This window comes from Medicago sativa, chromosome 4 (assembly GCF_051527215.1).
Source record: "Medicago sativa cultivar Bolivia chromosome 4, Bolivia_mono, whole genome shotgun sequence".
In the NCBI taxonomy this organism is placed as follows: Eukaryota; Viridiplantae; Streptophyta; class Magnoliopsida; order Fabales; family Fabaceae; genus Medicago; species Medicago sativa.
The window spans coordinates 66984557-67010767 of NC_140752.1; the positions used below are offsets into that span (position 1 = coordinate 66984557).

The window sequence follows — 26211 nt, forward strand, 5'->3', positions numbered from 1 at the left end:
TCGAGATAGTAGTGCAATTACTCTTGAGTGTTGTGTGGAAAATCTTGGTATTTGGAATGCTTTTCATGCTGAACTTATACGAGCTATGCTAGTTGAAATTCCTTTCAAAATAGGTTGGAGAAATCTTTGGTTGGAATGAGACTTTAGTAAGTCTTGTTATCTCTGCTTTTAGTAATAGTCCATTAATCACATGAACTCTTCAAAATAGGTGGCTAAATTGTATTGAGCTTACTCAAAATGTTTATATATTTTCTCATACTTAAAGAGTGGGCAACATGAAAATGAAAGTACTATAACATAAATGGAAAAGCTGATCATGAAAAGTAATGCATTTTCCTTATTTAAATTGCAACATGGGAAAAGTAAATTATATATATAAAAAACAACAGTGTTCGTTGAGTGACTATCCTCAAAAAGTCATCAAGAAATAAATGGCATGGATGAAAATTTCCATTCACATAGTTGCTTCCATCTTCATATTTGAGTAACAATCCTCCATGTGGGTTGCTACATAAACTCTTCAATACAATAATCCTATTCGCTCCAAAAAATATATCACAATTATGAGTCCAGTGTACGTAGTGTGCATAATGAAGAGTATACTTTACATATAATGATTTGCATTTCTAACCTTGTCTGATTCCATATGAAGGAGGCAGTTCCTAGGATTGTCTGAAGGAAGGTGATGGTGATGCAGGAGGCTTCAAGTCCTCATACCTGAAAAGTTCATTTGCATAAGATCATAATGTCACTACTATACAACTAAATCTAGACCATCCGATATCAATCAAACGGCTTCCAATGCAGTGACTGCATGACTGCAGGATTCCTTGACCTTGGGGAATTCAGGCTCCTCTCTTTCTCTCTTCTATAATAACGAATGAAGAATCTTTGGAGAAGAAATAAGAAAAATTGATGGTAAGTTGGAATCAACTTACATTGCAAAAGGTGAAAGTGGTCTTGACTTTGGTTCATGGAGATCCTGTCCATCCTCCTTTGGTGTATCTTCCGCTGAGAGTTGGGCTGGTCCATTGCTTGATACTGCATCAATATTGGGCACCCCACCCACAGAAGATGTTGATACTGCATCAATATTGGGCACCTCACTCACAGAAGATATGGATACTGCATCAGTATTGGGCACCCCACCCACAGAAGATATTGATACTGCATCAATATTGGGCACCGAACCCACAGAAGATGTATTTGGTGCATTAGGAGATGGTGAACTAGGAGGCTTTAAATCAGGATACCTGTACACAAGAAAAACAAACCACAAAGTTTTGATACCACGAATTGTGCTAAACTTGTCCACAAAGTTTTGATCTTACATATGATAAGTTAGAAACTGAGTAAATAGAAAAACCTGTCCTCAAAATTGTATGATTTGGTCAAAATACTCCCTCCTTTTTGCAAATTGACAAATACATCCATGAAATTGTAAAATGTTGTTCAAAAAAGTCCCTTAGTTAACTTCTTTCGTAAGAGGCTATAATGTGACACGTTAACTGAAGTTATCACACTGCACTTTGAAACCACATCAAGGCCAACTCACTAGGAGCTAATTTGCGTATGAAATTTAGGCCATCTCAAGGACAAATTTTTTAGTAATTGCAATTGTGAAGGTCTCTGAAGACCTAAATTTCATAGGCAAATTAGTCTTTGGTGTGGCGACATTGATGTAGGATCAACATGGAAGAGCCACGTATTCAGTTAACATGTCATGTCGTAGTCCCTACCACTAAAAGTTTACAGTGAGACTATTTTGACAAACATTTTACAATTTCAGGGATGTATTTCCAAATTTGCAAAAATCAGGGACCATTTCTACTGATGCTTACAATTTCAAGGAACAATTTGTCTATTCATTCGTTAGAAACCACAATAGTGAATTTCGCACTACATATTGATTCAAAACCATGAATCCTTGATGCATTTGGCCTAATCATCTTCTCACTTATATAGTCCTAACCTAGTACATTCTTCAATTACTGTAAGACTTATTCACTCACTTGAATTTCAACCAAAAATCAAACTCACAGTTATAATAAGCCAATGTGTCCTGAACAGCTATCACACCATCCCCTCTCTTTCTTCAATAATAAGGAATGGAGAGCATTTGGTGAAGAACTAAGAAAAAGTTAAAGGAAATTGAAATCAACTTACATTGCATAAGGTGAAAGTGGTCTTGACTTTGGCTCATGGAGATTCTGTCCATCATCCTGTGGGGTGTCTTCCACTGAAAGTTGAGCTGGGCCATTACTTGATACTTCCTCAATCTTGGCCACCTCACCCACAGAAGATGTGGATATTGATGTAGTTGGTGCATTAGGAGATGGTGAACTAGGAGGCTTTAAATCAGGATATCTGCAGGTATATAAAATACACAAGGAAAACAAACCACAAATTTAGGATACCACGGATAAAAGTGCTAAAGTAGTTCATAACAAGGTATCTGCAGGTTTTAAATCCTCATAGCTGCCAAATTAAAGAGGTTTAGATGGGAAATTAGATGATAGATAATGTGTACTAACATATGATATCACCACAAAATTAGAAAGCGGCTTACGCTGCAAAAGGAGAAAGAGACTCCTTCCCTTTTGAGGAAGTTGTTGTCTGAGAAATGACATCTATTTCTGGAATGTTACTTGGAGCATCTGAAGAACTAGGTGTTGGCACTGCATCACTGATATTTATCTGTTTCTTGTCACTAGGCTTGACTGGAGAAGGGGATGACGGTGGTTTTAAATCATCATAACTGAAAATGTATATACCAACTTAGTTATTTGGCCTCCATAGTCCACATAAAAATTGACTGTCAACAAATATTAGCAATCTGGCTTACGCAGTATAAGGAGAAAGCGGCTGTTTTGCCACTGGTTTCGGTTGTTCTGTTTCTTTCTGAGGAGTAATGCTAGGCACTTCTGCCACTGGTTCTGGTTGTTCTGTTTCTTTCTGAGGGGAAATACTAGGTACTGCTTCCGTGACATTAGCCGAGGGAGCTGGATTACTGACAGCTGCAGTATCTGGTTCCTGTACCTTCCAAAGAAAACCGTACATCAATTAACAGGAATGTTAAACTACTAGGCAGGAGGAGTTCAAAATACACGTCACAAAATGTATTATATACGGAAGTACTTACCTTGGGCGAAGGAATGTAAGGGCGTTGAGAAGGTATCTTTGCAAGAAGTTTTTCTGCAGGTGTCAATGGCGCAGTTGTCTCGGCAATGACCTCCACTATTTTACAATATGAAAGTTCCGGATTCTTAGCCATGGCTGCCATGAGTTCAGCAACCTGAATTGAGAGAGTTATCAACTTCCATATATCTATATATCTTAAATCGATAGTTACGTACATGAAAACGTTTTACATGATAAGTACCTGAAGGTTTGACACTTGTCCCCCAAACAAAGTATCTTCAGTTGATAGGGTTACATTATGAGTTTCCTTGTAAGCATCAGTAGGCCTCTCCATGCCTCCAGGCCTCACTATCTGAAAAGAGTGTCATGACAATAACATAAAAATAAGATAATTAGGACCCTGCGCTGCGCTTCGGTGTAATTAGTATCACAATGACTTACTGTGTATGGAATTCCACTTGCTAGCAATGCTTCCTCTGCCTTCCTTTTCCAACACAAGACTCCCCAAAATAAACTACAAAAATAGAACTAAGAAATCAGTTGAACTAATTTATGATGTGAACATGATGAGTAAGCTTAATTTCATACTCACTTGAGAATAGCTGCAGGAAAACCAAATTTGTTTGTTCCCAGTGAAGTAACCAATATGAAGTGATTTACTTTGGCAACAGATGCTGCATCATGACACAATGAACAAAAACATTTGTTTTCAACATTTAAGCCTAACACAAATAGCATTAAAACATAACCATAATGAAAGCTCTTGTTACCAGCATCAACTAGGTTTTTGGTGGCCATGTAATCTATTCGATAAGGTCCGGTAATGTCAAAAATTTCCTTCTCACTGGCACCAATGGTGCATATTACAGTTGATGCATTCCCTAATGCTGATTTAATCTGTTCTGGCTTCTCCAAATCACATTCCACAATTTCAAGCTTCTCTACAGCTGGGCTAAAAACCAAAAACATTCTGTTATCCAACACAGCAACATTTTGTCAATGAGAAAAACTTTCTTGACTTACCTTCACTCCCTCCACTTGAACCATCAAGCTTCAATTGTTTAACACTCTGCACATGGTATATTCATATCTTTAATGTATATCCAATTATCCATTTTAAGAAACTGATTATAACTATTAGTCATGTCACTTCGGCCTTGTTTAGACAAACCACTTAATCAAGCGTTTATAGCATGCACGTTTATCATATAGTAAGTGATTACGTATAAGCTATTTCTATAACAAATAAAATAAGGTCAAACTGTTTTCATATAAGCTATATGATGTTTTGATAAGCTATCCTGAGCTTAGGCCTAGTTGTTGGTTTATTCCGATGAGCGTACGAGAATAAGATGAAAACAGCTTATGGACATGTCATAAGCTATTTCCATACGCTCTCGTAAACAATCTCACAAGTGCTCATGCCAGTAGATAAACTCAATTAAGTCAATCCAAATATGCCATTAGTTAAATCACCACCCAAGAGTAACCTTTCTATTACCTGAACCAATGCACCAGCTCTCTGAGCACTCCTTACTCCAGCCCTGACTTTAAAACCAAGCTTTATAAGCTCCCTGAATGAAACTATCACAGCTCAGCATTTTGTAAAGAAAATTACTATCTCAAAAGGTGAATTAAGTTCAGTACTGTGGTGGAGAAACAAATGTACCTGACTGTTCTTGAACCAACTTTTCCAGTAGCACCAGCAACAAATACTAAATTATCATCCTTGGAATCTTTCTTCTCAGCAGGACTAGATTTTGTTGAACCTTGAATGAAGATATGTGCATTTTTAACATTCATACAGTCAAAATCACACACACATACACACGAAAATAATAAAAAGAAATCCTATCACCTGAAACTTGAGCTCTTATGATATTGCTACGGATTCTACTCCTGGAAGGTGTTGTGGTGAAAGGGTAGTTTATGAAATGTGAGTATTTGGAAAGGTTGACATGGCCAGAAGGTTTAACAGCTGCAGCCTCTCTACGTGTTAGAGAGGAGGGAATGGTAGTTGAGGTGAGTGAGAAAGCCTCCATTGGTATGGCTTAAAGGATGGAAGTATGAACTCTTTGGTGGGAAAGTATATATGAAGTGTTGAATAGTTTGATCATACTATGTTAAATTTATGTTGTTGTTATGTTATTATATTATCCATTAGAATCTTCTATCAATGGCAGTGGTGCAATCCTTTGCTATGTGTGGATATCATATCATGGCCCTACCCCACATCACACTGCACCAGTGATCATTCCTTAGATTGGTCAGCATTCAAGGGTGTTCAACAAAAAAAAAAAAAAAAAAATTGGAAAGAAGGAGTGTTCAACAAATGTTTATATAAATACTAAGGACTTGTATAAAATTCATGGGATTTTTTTTTCCTTCCATATTTTCTCACCTAGAATGTACGGCTATGAAATTCAGAAACTTGATATGATACGACGATATATAAATTTTTTAAAATTCAAGATACGATATGGTTGAATGATTAAATGAAAGAAAGAATGAGAATGATTGGGTGAAAGAAAGAATGAATGTGGTGTTTAGGTGTTTAAAAAAAAAAAACAATTTTGTCATCATACTTGAAATCAACACAGGTAAGTTAGACTAGTTTTAAGTTTTTTTTGATTTTTTGAAGAAATTTTTGATTTTTTGAAGAAGCTAAATTAACCAACCTAAATTGGCACTAGAGAGAATCGAACCTGAGACCTTGGGGAGGACCACACTCCCAGATCCCAAGTCAATACCACTATGCCAACCCAAGTGGGTTAGACTAGTTTTAAGTTGATTAAATTTGCTTAAATAATATTATTTATTTTTTTTTCAAAAAAAAAATATTATTTTTTTCTTACGTGTTTATTGTTTGATTTTATCATAAATACTATTAAAAATCTCAAAGTAACTTTTTTTTTTTTTGACAAATCTCAAAGTGACTTGTAGAACGACTCATTATACATAAAAAAAACTAAATATTCAATAACAAAAAATTTAACAACACTTATATAATTGATTAAAAAAATACAATCTTGATACAATCCGTACTATTATACATTTGTATTTAATTACACTCAATTTTGGTTTAAAAGGAAAATACTAATTCATTTATTTTATTTAATAACTAAACGGTATATTAAATATTTAAAACATAAAATATGTCTAATTTAATTAAAATTGTTGGTGTCAAATGGATACATGAAAAAAAATCAAATTTATAGTGTGAAAGTGTTTCTTCATACCCGTGTAAAAACTATAAAAAAAAAAAAAAAAAAACTTAAAATACATGTAGAACTTTCTCTTTTCTTATATAATCCAAAGAAAACATACATTCTCTATTAAAAGACACTTATATGTCTTAAAACACACTTCTCTAAATCTTCCAAACAATCTAATCTCTAGAATAAAAGTTGTCTCACAATGAGTGTAAAATAATTAAAACATAAATGCGAATATATGATATCAAATAAAATTCATAAATAAGTATTACTCAATCATCATGTTATAAATTACATGATATACATTATAAGAATAAAAATAATGTATTTGAATAACATCTAAGTCGAGTTTGATCAATATCATTCTCGGTTAATATGGTAGACCATATGATGAATATGATACATTATTTTTTTGACAAAATGATGAATATGATACATGTTATGGGTAAAAAAATAAATACAGTAGCAACCATAAAAAATATATAACGAATGAATTTTAATAAAATGGATTTAAGATGTATTCATTAAACAACACATGTTTGAATTCAAGTTAATGAACAATTTCTAACTGTGAGAAAATGAGTAAAAAATGACTATTTAATGGGATGAGAAACTTCTCTAAAGTATGACACAACCACATATTGGAGGCCTAAGAACAATCCTAAGACACAAACAAATTAATAGTCTAAGATGCGTGTAAAAAGTAAGAAACCAAAACATAAATCATAATACCATTCAAGAGGTGCTTGGAAAAAGTGGTGGAACTCAAAATCATCACTCCACTTTTGCGTTTAGTTGATAATTTTAATTGTCACCAATTGAAAATGAATAAATATATGTGAAGCCTATAGTAAGAGAGATGCATAAATTGGTGAATTAGCTCTCTTTTTAATAATATCTTAATAAACTGTTACGATCAAAACTTATATAAACCAAAAAGAAAAATAGTATGATTAATTGTTGTGAATATGAACAACAATATACATAAATATATATTTTTTAAATGGGTAGCAACCCATAATAAATGATTAATTAGTTTTAACAAAATAGCTTTATAATGTATTGAATTCACACCAATGGAAGGTTTGGGGTTAAACAAAATATTAATGGGTGGTTTATAACCCATAAGTAGGTGAGTAAGGAGTGACTGATCAATCATCAGTTTTATTAATAGTACGAGAAACTTTTCCTTAAAAAAAATTAGAGTGAGAAACTTTTCTAGATGTACCGCATATGCATAATTCTAGCTCTAAAATGAGTCAAACTTAGTTTACATTTACAAAAATAATAATATATATTAGAAGATAGATAGATATGCATATAAATAGATAAATATATTTATAGATAGATTACAACAACCAAATCAAATGACTAACAACTTCTGATAGTTTGTTTCTCGTGTTTCCTTTTATTAATTTTATCCAAAATAAATTTTCCCTCAATTCGCAATTAAACTTTAAGGTCATGAACATCATTTGACTTAAATAAGAGCAAATATTGTGTTTCCTTTAATTAAATATGGCTAAAGTGCAACTTTGGTCCCCTATCTTTCAAAAAGTTGCGATTTTGGCCCTCTAAATTTGAAAACTACAATTTTGGTCCCCTATGTTTTAGCCCCTTTGCATATTTGGTCTTTTTGGTCAATTTTGACCGGTCAACGCCCATGTGGCATGCCACATGGGTAATTATTAAATTAAAAATAAATAAAAAATCATTTTTTAATTAAATAAATGAAAAATCTAATTAAAAACATTTAAAAAATCAGGAAAATTGAAAAATTAATAAAAAAATTGAAAAAAATTCTGAAAATATTAAAAAATTCTGGAAAAATGAAAAATTAATAAAAAAATTGAAAAAAAATATAAAAAAATTCTGGAAAATTGAAAATTAATAAAAATGAAAAAATATGGAAAAAATTTAAAAATTCTCGAAAAATTAATAAAAATAAAAAATGATTAAAAAATAAAATAATCTAATAAAATGAAAAAATAATGAAAAAAATAAAAAAGATTAAAAAAAATTTGGAAAAATGAAAAATTAATAAAAAAATTGAAAAAAATATTAAAAAATTTCAAAATTTTTGAAAAAATTAAAAAGATTAATCATGTGTATTTATAAACCGAGCTTAGGTTTTTTCAGTGTATTTATTTCCAAAAAATTTCAGTGTGTTTATAAACCGAGAATAAGGGAAAAAATATGTGTATTTATAAACCGAGCTTAGGTTTTTTGTCTATTTTTCGAAATTTCAAAATTTTCATTAGTATTTTTTCCGGGAATTTTTGTGTATTTATAAACCGGGAATTTTTGTGTATTTATACACTGAAAAAACCTAAGCTCGACATATATACTAATGAAAATTTTGAAATTTCGAAAAATACTACTCCCTCCGTCCCAATTTATTTGACCCCTTGGCTCATTTCACACAGATTAAGAAAAATGTATAAATAAAAGGGAAAGTGGAATATATTGTATTGGGAATGATAAAAGTAGTATTATTTAGTGTTATATTGTATTGAGAATGATGAAAGTTGTATTGAAAATTGAAATGAGTCAGTTATTTTGGGACACTTTTTTTTAAAAAATGGGTCAGTTATTCCGGGACGGAGGGAGTAATGAAAATTCTAATTAAAATTTTAATGGAAATTTCGAAATTCTAATTAAAATTCTAATTAAAATTAGAAACGTGCCGAAATTCTAATTAAAATTTTCCATTAGTATTTTTCGAAATTTTCATTAGTATATATGTCGAGCTTAGGTTTTTTCAGTGTATAAATACACAAAAATTCCCGGTTTATAAATACACAAAAATTCCCGGAAAAAATACTAATGAAAATTTCGAAATTTCGAAAAATACACAAAAAACCTAAGCTCGGTTTATAAATACACATATTTTTTCCCTTATTCTCGGTTTATAAATACACAAAAATACACTGAAATTTTTTTGGAAATAAATACACTGAAAAAACCTAAGCTCGGTTTATAAATACACATGATTAATCTTTTTAATTTTTTCGAAAATTTTGAAATTTTTTAATATTTTTTTCAATTTTTTTATTAATTTTTCATTTTTCCAAAATTTTTTAATCTTTTTTATTTTTCAGATTTTTTTGATTTTTCTAGAATTTTTAAATTTTTTCCATATTTTTTCATTTTTATTAATTTTCAATTTTCCAGAATTTTTTTATATTTTTTTTCAATTTTTTTATTAATTTTTCATTTTTCCAGAATTTTTTAATATTTTCAGAATTTTTTTCAATTTTTTATTAATTTTTCAATTTTCCTGATTTTTAAAATGTTTTTAATTAGATTTTTCATTTATTTAATTAAAAAATGATTTTTTTATTTATTTTTAATTTAATAATTACCCATGTGGCATGCCACATGGGCGTTGACCGGTCAAAATTGACCAAAAGGACCAAATATGCAAAGGGGCTAAAACATAGGGGACCAAAATTGTAGTTTTCAAACTTAGGGGGCCAAAATCGCAACTTTTTGAAAGATAGGGGGCCAAAGTTGCACTTTAGCCATTAAATATTCTCAAATATATAACATCAGCTTATCTAAGTTGGGTTACACACACCATTTACAAATGAGATACATTTAAATTTCTAGATTAATCAGACTTTTCTCAATTGATTGAAAACCTCCAACAAACCATTTTTTCTCAATGCCTACAAAACTTCAAGATACTACATGTAATTTGAAATCATTAAGAACAATAATTGAGTAGATAAATTTAGGTTACATAAACCCACACCCACGATTAGATAACATATAAAAAACACTAAAAATAAAAGGATGGAAATAAACATATAATAGATGGTAACAATTAACACTACTTTTGCTCAAAAAAAAAAAATTAACACTACTTAAATGTGTAAACTAATTTCAAATTTTAATCGATGCAAATATAAGGGCTAAAGGAATATACTTACATGAAATGCCATTTTTTAGAAGCTTCTCAAGCATCAAGGATGTGTATAAAGCAAAATAGAAGTCTCATATATCTTCGTATCCTCATTCACACGAGAAAAATAGTTATATACACGTTAAAAAATCAAAGAAAATAAAATGAAAGCTAAAAAGTAGAATAACAAACATTATATTAATTCGCAAGATGATGTCAAAAAATTAGGGCTGTAAGGATTTAAACAATCTATATTATAGAGTAACCTGAGTCTCTATCATCTACATAAACAAATGAATAGTCTAAGATATGTGTGAAAAGTAATAAACCAAAACAATAATCATATAATACATAACTGAAGAGTACCATCCAAGAGGTGTGTTTGGAGAAAATGGTGGATCTCAAAATTATCACTTCACTTTTGCAATGTTTTGTTGATGATAATTTTAATCGTCACCGATTGAAAATGAAGAAAATTATGTGAAGGCTATAGCGAGAGAGATGCATAAATTGGTGAATTAGCTCTCTTTTTTTTTTTTTTGGTCAGGTAGCCTAGTGGCTAGAATTCACCTTATATAAGGTGAATAAGTGGGGTTTCCGGGGTTCGAACCCCGGTCCCTCATAAATTGGTGAATTAGCTCTCTGTTTTTTTTTGTCAGGTAGCCTAATGGCTAGAATTCACCTTATATAAGGTGAATAAGCCTTATGTGAAGGCTATAGCGAGAGAGATGCATAAATTGGTGAATTAGCTCTCTTTTTTTTTTTTTGGTCAGGTAGCCTAGTGGCTAGAATTCACCTTATATAAGGTGAATAAGTGGGGTTTCCGGGGTTCGAACCCCGGTCCCTCATAAATTGGTGAATTAGCTCTCTGTTTTTTTTTTGGTCAGGTAGCCTAATGGCTAGAATTCACCTTATATAAGGTGAATAAGTCGGGTTTCCGGGGTTCGAACCCCGGTCCCTGCATATAATAATGCATTGTCCTACCAACTGAGCTATGCTCATGGGACCAATTAGCTCTCTTTTTAATAACATAATAAATGACTATGGATATGAATCAAAATTTACATAAATAAAAAAAAAAGTATAATTGATGAATATGAACAACAACATGCATAAATAATTTTTTAATAGGGTAACAACCCATAAAAATATAATGGGTTAATATGTATTTACCCCCTGTAATTTGGGCGAGTTCCAGTTTACCCCCTGTTGAAAAAAGTTTAGATTCCAACTTTGTAATATGAAGATTCTTTCATTTTAGCCCTTGTGGTCATTTAATCGTGCAAAAAAGTCTACGTGACGTGCTGATTGTGTAAATTTTATTAGGTGGCACACTGACGTGTCATACTTATAGGATTAATTTTAATTTTTTTAATATTATGTGACTTTTCTATAATTAAATAAATTAAAAATTATATAGAGAAATGTAAAATAAAAAATCTGGATTTTTTTGTAAACCCAAATTTTTTTTCCTCTCTTCTCTTTCTCCCTCTTCCCTTCTTTCTCTTCTTTCTTTTCTAATCCATTTGTTCATCTCTTTAATTGAAAAAAACTCAAACTTAATAATCATGTTAATCTCTTCATATGTGAACATTCAAGTCCCAAATCTTCATCCTCCAACCCACTTTGAGTGATGAACTTTTAATCTAATTTTGGAATTGAAAATTTTGAGTTTAGATGAACGTAATTGCTGGGTTTTTGTTGTTGTTGGATGGGTTTGGATCCTTGGGTAAACCGGAACTCGTCCAAATTATAGGGGGGTAAATATATATTAACCCAAATATAATTGATTAGTTTTAACATAATAGCCATATGATGTATTGAATTCACGACAATGAAGGGTTTGATGTCAAACAAAATATTAATGGATGGTTTATAACTAATAAGTAGGTGAGTAAAGAATGGCTAATCAATGAGTTTTATTAACAGTGTGAGAAGCTTTTCCTTCAAACAGAATTAGTGTGAGAAGCCTTTTTAGATGTGTCACATAGGCATAATTCTAGCTAGATATAGATAGATTGCAATTCATATTATAGAATTCAAAAGTCTTTATTTTTTTGTCAGACTCAAATTGTTGTTTGTGTGTGCGTGTGCGTGTGTGTATGTATGTATGTATGTATATATGTGTGTGTGTTACAAAAGGTTGAATTACAAAGCATCACCTGCTTATATTAAGTTAGAATTTAGATTATGTGGAACTCTTTGAAAAACTATTCACTTGCTCTTATATAATAAACTCTAATATTAGTGTGATTAAGTTTCAGTTACATAAAAATCTCACCCTTTTCTATTCTATTAATATTTATATTTGATTGAATAGTACTAAAGAAAATCTTATCTTTATATATTCTCACTATGATATTGTTATTATAGCGAAACATAAATATTTGAGAACATAAACATACTCAAAAAAGGGAAAAAAAAATATTACAAAGTGATAGGAAGGTTAACCAAAAATGGAGGTTTCATAGGAAGCTTCAAAAGAAGCTAATTTATCAACACAAGGATTGTCTTTTTAATAAAGGGTCTTACTAAGAAGTATCAATATCCCTAACACTCTTTAAGAATCCCAAATTTAGGAATTATGCTTTCAAAAGGTCAACTATTACAATTTTCAATTCATTAAATACACTAATTTTCATAAAAACGTATAATTTAAGATTCTTATAGAGTGCAACCGGGAAAACTCATTAGCATTTGCCTTTAATAAATGTGTGAGAGGCCGTAAATAAGCTATATGATAATAAAAGTAAGCAATTACATCATGTTGCGTAATTTTCAAGAACATGATCAAAAGATGAAAAATTGAATCCATTAATTTTCATAAAAACTTATCATTTAAGATACTTATAGAGTGCAACCGGAAAAACTCATTAGCATTTGCCTTTAATAAATGTGTGAGAGGCTGTAAATAAGCTGTATGATAATAAAAGTAAGCAATTACATCATGTTGCGTAATTTTCAAGAACATGATCAAAAGATGAAAAATTGAATCCATTAATTTTCATAAAAACTTATCATTTAAGATACTTATAGAGTGCAACCGGAAAAACTCATTAGCATTTCCCTTTAATAAATGTATGAGAGACCGTAAGTAAGATGTATGATAATAAAAGTAAGCAATTACATCATGTTGCGTGATTTTCAAGAACATGATCAAAAGATGAAAATGACAAAACCACCAAAGATTAATCATGTACCAACTATTATTTCGACCCTTCTTATGAGCAATATTGACAACAAACATGACTGCATCATTACGTTCCCAAAAAAAAATGTTTTATATGATTACAATATTATGATAAACTATGAAATATGTCTTTAAACTTATAAAATATTATAAGATCTACGTAAAACTATATTCATGGTCCTTAATTAAACCCGTGTAGTATAAAATAAATAAAGACACATCACTACATAACAGGGCAAATAAATCTAAGAAAATATCACAATAAACAACACAAAATAACCCCACAAACTATTTTTCGTAGAACCAGTTAAACTTTAGTCCCTATAAACAACTATTGTTTTTATATGAAACAACCTAAAAAATCAAAACAGTTTAAATACTGTTTAGAAACTAGTCGTTACAATATTTGATGTTGTTATGAATTGATTCACAATTTACTTAAATTATTTAACAAAAAGAAGTATTTAAGAAAGGGGTAATAGTCATTTTGGTCCCTAAATGTGTAACGAGTAGCAACAATAATCCCTCAATGTATCGACATCTCAAAATAGTCCTTGATCGTGCACTATGTTAGTCTATATAGTCTTTTACGTTAAAATATTTTGTTAACATTGTCATATTAGTCCCTCAATATACTTACTTATTGTCATATATCAGTCTCTATAAGTACTTATTTACTGTGATATCAATCTATATATGAAAGGAGGTAATGTTAGCCTTGGGGGATATTTTAACGTCAAATACTATTTTGACTAACGAAGTGCACAATCAAGGACTATTTTAGAATTTTGTTACATTGAGGGACTTGTGGCTACTCGTTACACATTCAGGGACCAAAATGACTATTACCCCATTTTAGAAATCTACTAGACTTTGGGAAATGCATGTTTTTTTTTTCCAGTCAAATAGCCAAGTGGCTAGAAATTCACCCTTAAAACGAATAAGTGGGGATCCGAGGTTCGAACCCCGACCCTTGCATATCAATTGCAATGTCCTTACTAATTAAACTACGCTTACGGGTACTATGAATGTATGTTTTATTAATTAAAAAAATAAAATAAAATAAATATATTACTTGGTTAAAATTGGAAAAAAAAATGAAATACGATAAATCACACAATTAATTTTCTCACATTCTCATGAATTAAATATGACTCTTGGATTCAGGAATTTCAGTCACAAATAAGAACACTGACTACATGTATAAACCACCAACATATATTACAAAGAGTACATATTTCCATAATTTTGCATGTATCAGACATGACTATTTGAGTCATACATGATATATGAGAATGAATATTATATATGTTAGAAATAAATAATGATTGTAAATTTTAACTCATATTATACATTTATGCATTATTTATTTATGGTTTATCAAATACTCCTTGTCGCCGACATTGAGCGATTCATATGTAAAATAAAATATATACCAAAATGAATGACTCTTTTCAATTTTCAATTCAATATTAATTAAATTTTTCCAATTCTACCTTCTAGCTAGTCTACAGTATAAACAATTAGAGGTGACAATTTGATAATTTGATCCACCAAATTCATATCTATCTAATCCATCCACTGCAAAATTCATCTAACCAAACATTTTTTTTAATGGATTGAATTGGATTCAATCCATTCATTTAAAAATATGAATGGATCCAATCCATCCAACTTATTTTAAAGATCCAATGGATCAACCCAAATGTTAATATAAATCCAATGAATAAAATATAAAAAATATTTATAATAATAAAAAAACTAAAAACTATTTATTTATTTATTAAAATTAATTTAGAAATAAAGAATTGAAAAAAAAATCAGATAATGAAAAACTTCAAAATATTGATATTTAATATAATGTCTGGAGATGCAGCGAACAACCGCGCATCTCTGAACAATCCACTGCCATTGGAGCACTGTCGAAACTTGTCAGAAAATGGTCGGAGATTCGTCGTCCACCTCTAGGGTCGTCGGAGCTCCGTTGTTGGATCATTGTAACCACTAGCACACCGCCATAGTCAATGTCGGTGGTCAACACCGGAGAACCACCACCATTTAATATATATTTTTAATTAATATTAAACTTTTAAATAAATTATAATAAAAATGATTTGGGCTCCCTTAAAATAAATTGATTTGGCTAAATATTAACCTTTTATCCAATTGGGTTTAAAAAAAATTTGTTTTGGGCCTTGACTAAAATATTATATTTGGCTAAATTTTTTATGTATTATTTCATTAATAATTTATTAAAATAAAAAATATAAATAATACACTTTAATAGACGAATCGGATAAATATTTATCCATTAATAATTTAATAATGGTTGGATTTGATGAATTTTATCTTTAATGTATTTGATTGAATTGAATTATTTTACAGAAATTTAGTGGATTTTAAGGAATCGATACACTTTTTGATCCATCCATTTCCATCTATATTTATATCCATCCAAACCATTCATTTTTCACCGCTAATTACAATAAAATATTCATCTTTTGGCTCTTCTTTAATACATCTTTTGACTTTGAAGAGTGTAAATGGTAACTTTATAATATCATTATTAGAATCAAATAAATAACGTAGGTATTGGTTTTATTAGTTTTATATTTTATTTTGACAATTAAGGGCCCGTTTGTTACGGATTAAAATAAAAGTGATTTTGACATAAAATAATTTAGAGATTATATTTTAGAGATTTTATGAAAAATCAGAATCTATTTTGCGTTTGTTTACCGTAATAAAAATCACTTTTTTTAAACAAATAATCTAGTTTGTTTGGATACAACTATATAAAAGGGATTTTTTGTTACAAAATTAGCTCAATCTTTTAAACAATATTTTCTCTCTCCTCTAAAAAAAATCTATTTTTTGAGAAGCTGCTCTTAACAGCTTCTCATTTGAAGCTGTTTTTAGATTTTTTTTAGATTCTGGTTTTTTTAAAAAGTTGTAACAAACGGATGCAAAACTCTTAAAAGTGATTATTTTTTTAAAATAAGTGATTTTTTTCTTAAAAAAGCTATAACAAACGGGCTCTAAATTAAGGCATAACAATCAATTGATACCATGTAATAAACTATAAATTCATACAATAGAATTTTATTATACTCCTTCACACATTAAACAAAACACCAATGTATCAATGTATTGTCTATATACAATTCACGTATGATAAAGAGATGGTCTATATATTGACAATAATGTGGATTATTGGATCACGTTGTAGTTGTTTTGTTAGGGTTTAACAAAAGCGTAAATGGTCTATACGACAACGATGTGAATTATTGACTAGTTGAAAATAAATAAATGTCGTAGGTGTTCCTGTAAACTAGGGTTTGTGGATTATCACGTTGCAGTTGTTTTGTTAGGGTTTAAAAAAGCATGTAAGAAAATGGTCTATACATTATTGACTATTTGAAAAATAAATAAAAGAATTGTTTTTTGCTTCATTACTTTTTGTCGTTGTTTCCCTGTTATTAAGTGCATGCATATGAATGTTCTTCTTTTAATATTAGCGCAAACAATGATTTCAAACTTCACTAACAAAACAATGATGCAAACTGTGTACACCGTGTTTGAAAAATTTCATGAGGCTTATGACTCGTCTGAATTTTTCGGAGTTTGCAAAGGTTACCTTTGATAAATTCTCACAGTTTGCAAAAGCTAATTTTGACAGTTTCGCGCGGAATTAGCATATTTGGTATACTAAGTCGCTGTCTTCAATCTCTGATCAACTTGATTTCAGATGTTAGAGTGTGCGTAATCTGTCCTCAGTTGCAGTACTAATTCAGTAAGGTGGTGGAGAAACACATGAACTAGTTCAGTATTCGGGGATAAAGACATAATAGAGGTGTGTTTATAACAGAAAGTATATAGTAATTTTACTTTTGAATATAGGCAATATTTGTTCACCCAATTATAATTTGCTTGAGCAACACTCCATATTATAAACAAAATGGTTAAGATCAGCATAATTTGTAAGAGAATTAAACTAGGTCCACTATATCAAAATTAACAATAAACTCATTATTAGTCATTAGAGGTGGGATACATACATGAATCAAAATCCACATAGTTATCAGCATAATTCAAAGTCCATATAGGTTTGAGTTACTTTGACAGCAACCCTTGTTCCAAAAAGATTATAACAACAAAAAAAGCACCAAATTCACTAGTTGGTAAAACCAGCAATGGTAGCATGAGGCTCAAGAGCCTTAGCAGCAGGAGAAGCTTCAACATTAGGATTAGGCTCAACTGGTTTACCAAGAAGCTCTTGAGGCAAATCCTTAATACCCTTCAAATAAAATGTGTAGAAAATCTTAAATGGAAAAACAATTTGATTCAGCTTCACTTGGCCTGTAACACCTTCAAAAATTCCAGAACCACCAGTCACAGTTAGATATGTGTCCTCATAGGTTAGGTAAGGTCCTTGCACAGCTATTTGACCATAGTCTCCAAAGTGGAAACTATAGATTGCTTCATATCTGTCACCATACTTTTCTGCTTTGTGTTGAATCAGTATGCAAATACCAGCTGTTATTCCAATACGTTTTTGTAGGTCACCAGTGTATAACTACATAATAATACAGTAACATATTGTGAGTAAAAAAAAATCAGTAACACATTTTACATATTTAATTAACTGAAAGAAATTTACTTTGTTGCTGAATGGGACTAAATCACCAAGAGAATTGACACTTTTAAAGCCTAATCTCAAATAAGCAGGGCTGCCACGATCTCTCTCATTGATCTCATAAACATTTAATTCTTGAACTTTTTCTGTAAAATCAAACCAAAATATGTCAAGATAAGAGTAATACAAAATTACCAAAAAAATATATGAGTTGATTGGAAACACAGATGTAACGGATATGATTATTGGGTCATTGAGCCAGATACCGAGTTTTCAAAAAAAAAAACTGGCATGATTATTACCAATGTCAGAATTTTGATCAACTTGGCTTCTGCAAGTAAAAGATTTCTTATGAAGTGAAGAAAAGCAAGATTGTGGCAATGCAGTAATGTTCATCTTTAGGTTTCTTGTGAGAGATGGATTTGATGAAGTGAAGGGAGAGAAAGCACTGGTAGGAAGAGGGGGTGTAAGAAACACTGTTGGAGTGGCAATAGCAGATGGTTTCATAAAGGTAGTTGGGATGGCACTTCTCAAAGCATAGGTTGAAAATGCCATTGTTGATGATATGCAGTAGTTGGTGGCACTAGTATGTGTTTTTGGATTACAAGATTGTGTGAGGAACAAGAGGCAATGGTGATTAATATATAGTCATAGTGAAGACCAAATGCATGGTACATGGAACAAAGAAAAATGTGGACGGTGGAAGATAAAAAAATAAAAATTAAAAGGAATGTGAACGTTTGGTTTCAAAGTTAACGGAATATTGAACTACTATTAATTAATACTAGTACATGATGGAAGATGAAAGGGTTAGTGACAATTAAACGTTGGGTTGCAGTTAGTTTATTTGGACACACACAACATACAAAAGGTACCGCAGAAACCAATTTAATAATGCACATTTTTAACATGATACTACATTAATTATTTCTTTACATACATGCCCCTATTTATTATACATCTTTTTCTTCAATCAACAATAAATAACATGTTGAAAACATAAACCAACCATCTCTCTTAAAGGATAAAATTGCATAGTTTTAAAAACCAGACCGGTGGTCGACTCGGCAAGGGTACTGGGTCACTGAGTCATTGGTCGAACCACTGGGTCATTGGTTGAACCGCATGATGAAACCGGATTAAATCGGATGACTCGGTTAAATAACTCGGTCTCTATTTTGAATCTGTATAGGTATTAAATTGGATTGAACCGATGACTTAATCTCTTAAATTATACAAAATACAAAGTATATATAAAGAACGTATATAAAATACGAAATATACAAATGCAATTTGTTAAGAAAATCCTTCAAAAAAATACATATATAAATTAAAAGAAACAAAAGTGGGTGTAACCAAAAATAAAAGAAACAAAAGTGGGCTACAATCCGTAACAGAGAAATAAAACATGGGCCCAAGCCCATTGTCCAATGCATAACCCTAAATCTATTCACTATCTCTCTCAGATGCTTGCCGCCGCAGGTACATTTTCACTCCATTTTCAACTCTGCTCAGTGCCTCCGTCAATACTTCTTCTTCCTTGCTTCTTCTTAAAATATGTCTTTCTTCTTCGTTTCTAAGAGAATTAGGGACGGAGGTAGTAATTTTTTTTAAGAGAATTTTGACATAATTAAATAAAATGCATTATTATGTTTGTGCCTAAATGGTCTTTATTTAGGCATTTGATCATAGAAGTATTTCTCAAACGTGAGATTTCTTCTCCAATAATTCAATGAGGGAGTGTGACACACAAATCAAAGAGATTTCTTCTCCAAGGATTCAATATGTGGGAGTGTGACACACAAATTAAAGACATTTGAATTCCGCTCGTTACCCAACACTTTTTGTTCACTCTCAACTGAAAATACCAAAATGTCTATGCGTGAGTTAACTCACGTTGTTTCTTTTTCTATAAGTTGTGTTGCTTTTCAATCTTCCTTTTCAATCTTTTTGTCCTATAATGAATTAATGGATGAAGGCTGTTGCTGCAAGGAATCCTTAGGAGAGAGAATAAATTTTTTATTAATTACTCCTTCCGTTTTAAAATAAGTGTCACTTTAGTCAAAAAAATTTGTTTCAAAATGAATGTCGCTTTACATTTCCAATGCAACTTTAATTTTTTTCTTCCAACTTTACCCTCAATAAATACTCCAACTTTTCTCTCTCACAATTTTCAATGCAACTTTAAGTTTGTTTGTTTTTTATAAAGTAAGGTTATTTTAGTAAAATTGCTATGACATTTGACTACTTTATTTCATTCCTTAATCTGTGTGCAATTGGCTAAAGCGACACTCATTTTGAAACGGAGGGAGTAAAAAATTTGGATGGAGGCTGCTAGAAAAGTGAGAAAGAAACATGTTGGGAGAAAGAGAAAAGTGAGAAAGAAAACCAGCGTGAGTTAACTCACGTTGTGTTAAATTTTAACGTGAGTTAACTCACGTAGAATTTAACACTAGCGTGATTTAACATGCGTAAGGAGGGTGCTATGTTGCCACACGAAAATGTGATTTCCTCATAATTACTAACGTTGAGAATAATATGTCAAAAGTCGACAGTAAGCCCCCCCCCCCCCCCCCCCCCCCCAAAAAAAAAAAAAAAGGAGGGTGCTATGTTGCCATACTAAAATGTGATTTCCTCATAATTACTAACGTTGAGAATAATATGTCAAAAGTCGACGGTAAGATTGTGGATTCAACTTTCGTTGATAGCATATGGACCTTTTTTTATGGGTGATCTATAAGTATCTATGTAAACGCTCTTTAAGCCTTGATGTCCGCACTGACCCGAAGAGTCCCCTGAAGTCCAACTTTCCTAAACTTACTTCTCTAAAGAAAAGAAAATAATATGTCTAAATATCTTTTGAAGATTTTATATCTAAATCTAAATATATTTTATAATTTTTTTGAAGGAAAATATATATATATATATATATATATATATATATATTTTAGAATTAAAATAAGATAACATTTAAATATCATTAGGATTTATAATTTAATGTTTCTTATTTAAATATATCTTTAAATATATCTTTTGTTTTACAATTTAAAATGACTTCTCCATATGATATATATATATATATATATATGATAATTAGATTTCAACATTATTTTAGTCAGGTTACTTGAATATATAACCAATGAACAAGTAACTTGACTAAAATATTGTTTAAATAGAGTTTTTATCCTGGAAGACGAAATGTCTCCATATGATATATATATATATATATATATATATATATATATATATATATATATATATATATATTCATATAATTTTCCCAAATAATAACAAACGGGTCATGCTAACTAGTTAAGAAAGACAAAAGATGAAATTTTAATTTGAAAAACATACTTTTTATACTTTTGATGCATTCTCCGCACAACTTACAATATAAATAGGGTAAATTACACTAACCTCCCCTGATGTTTTTCTAATTACATCCCACCTCCCCTCTATTTTCTCACTCAACAATAAGACCCCCTGTTGTTATCTCCATCCATCCGCCGTTAAAACTATTTTAAATCAATTAAAGACGATGAAAAACCTTCTTTCACTTTTAAGATTCACATGTTATCTATTGCTAAAATTGATCCATTGTGGCAATTGACAAAGTTCTCACCATCCACTTTTTAACAATAATAAACATAGAAATCAATATAAATGCCCATTTTTTCGAGGAGGAAACCATGTAACGGTGGTAATAAAAAGCAAAAAGAAAAGAAGGAAAAATCAAATAACTTGAAATCAAGATGTAGAACTGGAATCATGAAACGATGGAATAAAAAGCAAAAGCAAAATAAGGAATATGTGACTCCTATAATCATGTGCTCAAATGGGTGGAGAAGAAACAAGATGTAGAATCATTACAAAGGGTAGAGACTCCATTCTTCCAAATTGGTTCCTTACTGTTACAACATGGTTCAATAATAATTTCTTTTTATGTTACTATATTTTAATTTGCTCTGAAACTAGATTCCATCAACAAATGAAATCGTCGTCTTCCTCCATGGAAACGAAGATTTTTTTTTTAACGCTACAAAAAAGTTGTTTGTTTTGACTTTTTAACAGCTAGCAAACGGTGTTAATCTTTAAAGGGAGGTATTTAACTATTTTAAAAGAACGTAGGGGAGGTTAATATCTATTATAAAATTAGAGGGGGTGTTGGTGTCATTTAGAGAAACCTCAAGGAAAGTTAGTGTAATTTATCCATATAAATACTATTATTATATTTGATTCTTTAACCATTGTATATGGGGCACTTGTTAGCATTTTGTATAAAAAAAAACCTCATCAACTCATTGTTGTTGATTATTTGTCTTCTTTCTTTTTCTTGGTTGCGACGCATCATGACTTTGGAGGGGTAGCATACATTTATTCAATGTGTTCGATTGATCAAAGTCAGAGCTGTTTGTGAATCCATGTGGGGGTTGATGAAGCATTAAAGGGATATTTTGGAGATCCTGCAGATTGCTGTGTGTTTTACTAATTGCATGTGCTAGCTTATTATTCACTCCGTTTCAAAATACATGTTCAATTTTTGCAATGTGCACTATTCACTTTACTTGCTTTGACCATACTTTTTAACTAATGTATAAATACAAATATTAGCATGTAAGATGTTGTTTGATTTGTCTCGGCAAATATTTTCAAGATATTAAATTTTTATAATTTTTTACTTTAGATAATTAAAGATATTAACGATCAAAATTGTGCATTGGCATATGTGAAGTGATTGACTTGGACATGTATTTTGAAACGGAGGGAATATTTGATTAGTTATAAATATTTGTTATAACTATTATGAATTGTTCCTCTAACAAAAAAATTAACTATTATGAATTGTTCCCCTCAATGTGTTTGATTTGATCACAAAGAACTTTACATATGTTTGAATGTGCAAGTGCGTGACTTTCTGAATTGATATTGTTTTTGATAGAGATTGTGTACATAGTCTATCTATAGTTTTTGAATGTGTGAATGTGTGACTTTTTGAATTTGGATAAACAAATGCACGACTCACAAGTCTATGCGTGTCACAAAAAGACTATAGATAGGTTATGTACACAGACTTAATGCCGTGCATTTGTTTTTCCAAATTTTTGGAATTTAGGAAGCATTGGAATGTCTTTTGTTGGTATCAATTTGGTTTCAAGTCTCTTTAAAGTTCATCTTTCATTTTGATTTTTATTCTTTCTATTAAATTTTGATATTCTGGTTCAAATAATAATATCCTCTCTTGTTATGTTTAATGTCAAGTTAGAAAAGTAAGAGACTTCAAGTTTATATGGTTTAGAGACCAATATTCTTAGCAAAAATTCTATATTGATTCCAACAATATTTTGCGAACAATGTAAAAAGTTATACATTGTGCAAATCACAATCAATCAAATAAATGATTTTAAAATTTTCATGAAAAAAAGATTTTTAAAATTATAAATAAACTCAAATGTTTGCAACTATTGATTGAGAAAAACGATATTTGTAAAATTATTTTGGAGCAACTCTTTATTATAGTTTTATTATGTCTTTACTTTCTCTTTGACATTATTTTGTTTGACATATTTGTAAAAATAACATATTTTGATTGACATTATAAAACATATTTTCAACATTCACTAAAAAACAAAAACAAGGTGGCTCACAACAAGGGTAAAACAAAAACAATGTAGCTCTTTGGACCTCACAAGGGTGAATGTGAATGGATGAACTTAGGGAATCAGATTCCCTGCTGTTACAGCAGGGTGCTGTAACTGATCCAAACCATTCAATTTAAATTGATGGTTGAGATTATTTTACTGTGTGAAACTGTGATTAAATCTGGACCGACGGATCTCATATATACGGTTGAGATGTGCTACAGCGTGCAACTACGTGTAAATTTACAGCAGCAAATCCTAATCCCTTAGGGAATCAGCCATCCCCATCCAACTGTGTCAAAACTGTCAATGCTCCTCTCTCTTACACCTTGCATGCCTAACGAGAAAAACATTTAAATCAAGAAAGAGTGAACATTCCCTCAACTAGTCATGGCAATGGGGCAGGGTGGGGACGGGTTTTACCTTCTCCGTCCCCATACCCGATTCTCATATACTTACCCGTTACGCTACCCAAACCCAACGGGGATGAGAAATTGAATCTCATCCCCGTCCCCGACGGGTTCGGGTATCCCCGCCTCATCCCGTCTCCGCATTGAATAATTTTTTTTAATAAAAAATAGAAGTTTTTTTGCATCCCCAAGAGCAACGTTGTAATACATACAATACACTCACTTAAACATTTGTTAGACGGTTGTTAAAAAAAAAAACTTTTGTTAGACGGAATACTTTAGTTGATCCTTTAAATATCAATGGTAGTTTTCATTAACAAGATAATTATTAAACAAACTAACATGACATATCAACATAAAGTAATTTTTTACATTTGGGACGGGTTAGGGTATGGGTTCAGGGTGGGTACATATATACCCGTTACCTGTCCCATACCCGTGTTTTGAAATCAGGGAAAACTCATACCCATACCCAAACCCAGTCAAAACGGAGAAAACCCGTCAAATTGGGTTTGGTTCGGGCGGGTAATCGTGGGTATGAGTTTTCTTGCCATGCCTACCCTCAACATCTTACTCAATATTCCACTTTGATATCCTCACATGTTTATTAGAGTTAAATAAGTTTTTTCTCTTTTACATTCTTAAAATTATATTTTCATCTCGATAAAAAAATAGTTCATTTGTTCAATACATATTTTTGAATTATTTTTTGAAAACTTCTAATATTAAAAAAAATCACAAAAAACAAGTTCAAAATTTGATTTTTAGGTTCATAAAGGTGGCTATAAATGAAAAGTATTTGTTAGTTCCTCAATATATTTCACCTATCTTGTAGGATTAATTTGTATAATCTTAGAGCATCCATAATGGTAGGTGCCTCATCTATTTAGCACTGAAATTAATAAGCACCCTCATTGTGGAGAAAAAAAATGTTTGGTGCTTATAGAGAAGGGTGGCTATATAAGCACCCTCTCTCTCTTTAATTTTCATGAACCATATGTAATAATTTGTACACAAACCAATAAACTTTTTTGAAATACAATGACATTGAGTTATTAATAAGATCTATTTATTAACTTTTTTTTTCTTCTGAGGTGCTGGGTTGGAGAGATTGAGTGCTTGTTAAGTAATATCATTGAAAATTAAAAAATAGATGATGTGTACATGCATGACCCACTTAAACACCCAAAATGTTGTGCTCTATTGCAGATGGTCTTAGTCTCTCTTGCCGGAAATTAGTTAATTTATTCCAACAATAATAAATGATTCAGTATTTGACCAAAAAATGGTAGAAAAACATTTATTTGTTTGAAAAATAGTAAATGGTAGAAAAATATTGAATCATTTATTATTGTTGAATAACAAAATCATTTATTATTATTGTTGGAATAAAAAATATGGTAGAAAACCAATAAATGTTTGACCAAGAAATTAGTTAATTTATTCCAACAATAATAAATGATTCAATATTTGACCAAAATATGCACGAGCTATCATATATTTTCCTCTCATCTAGAAAATTCAACATCAGAAATTTTAAAGCAAAGTAAACTCTATTATCATTTAAAATTAAAACAACACTATACTCGGATAAAAAATACTCTATATAGATTTTCTTTTTGACGGTTTGTAGTCTTAGTTAAAGGAAGGAATGGTTAAGAGGCTCAAACATTTTGCCACTTGTGTCACATTATATTAAAAATACATATTTTCTTGGTTATAATAACACACTCTTATTCCCTCAAAAAAAAAAAAAAAAAATAACACACTCTTATTGTTAATTTGAAAAACATGAGAAAATTTATCAATATTTTTTTTTGTCAAGTCGCTTGGTGGCTAGAGTTCACCTTTTTCAAGGTGAATATGTGGCGTGTCTAGGGTTCGAACCCCGACCACTGCATATAACAATGCATGTCCCTGCCAACTGAGTTATGCTCATGGGGACAAATTTATCAATATTTTTACTTTTGGTGAAAAACACAAGAAAATGCACTTATGATATGTCCAAAAAATTACACATGCGTCTAACTAAATATCACCACTTGAATAATTGAGCAAATATTTTACGAACTA

The 26211-nt window shown here is 30.7% G+C and overlaps 2 protein-coding genes across 3 annotated transcripts; both read right to left on the minus strand.

Annotated features, from left to right (window-relative positions):
- Positions 1-276: 276 nt before the first annotated feature.
- Positions 277-5243, minus strand: TIC62 (NAD(P)-binding Rossmann-fold superfamily protein). Of its 2 annotated transcripts, none has more exons than XM_085702460.1 (15): positions 5000-5243; positions 4811-4910; positions 4643-4715; positions 4165-4210; positions 3912-4088; positions 3734-3815; positions 3583-3655; positions 3383-3493; positions 3143-3295; positions 2846-3033; positions 2570-2758; positions 2167-2367; positions 939-1253; positions 632-717; positions 277-534 (listed from the first exon to the last, which is right to left on the minus strand). In XM_085702460.1, the coding sequence occupies exons 1-14, from the start codon at positions 5181-5183 to the stop codon at positions 663-665; spliced, it is 1947 nt and encodes a 648-aa protein (XP_085558586.1). In that variant the 5' UTR covers positions 5184-5243; the 3' UTR covers positions 277-534; positions 632-662. The 2 variants fall into 2 exon arrangements, with proteins under 2 accessions (XP_085558586.1, XP_085558587.1); XM_085702461.1 differs by having other exon boundaries at positions 2846-3039.
- Positions 5244-17467: 12224 nt separating this feature from the next.
- Positions 17468-18716, minus strand: LOC146930966 (allene oxide cyclase, chloroplastic-like). The gene is made up of 3 exons (XM_085708323.1): positions 18392-18716; positions 18114-18235; positions 17468-18029 (listed from the first exon to the last, which is right to left on the minus strand). The coding sequence occupies exons 1-3, from the start codon at positions 18642-18644 to the stop codon at positions 17628-17630; spliced, it is 777 nt and encodes a 258-aa protein (XP_085564449.1). The 5' UTR covers positions 18645-18716; the 3' UTR covers positions 17468-17627.
- Between the last annotated feature and the right edge of the window lie 7495 nt (positions 18717-26211).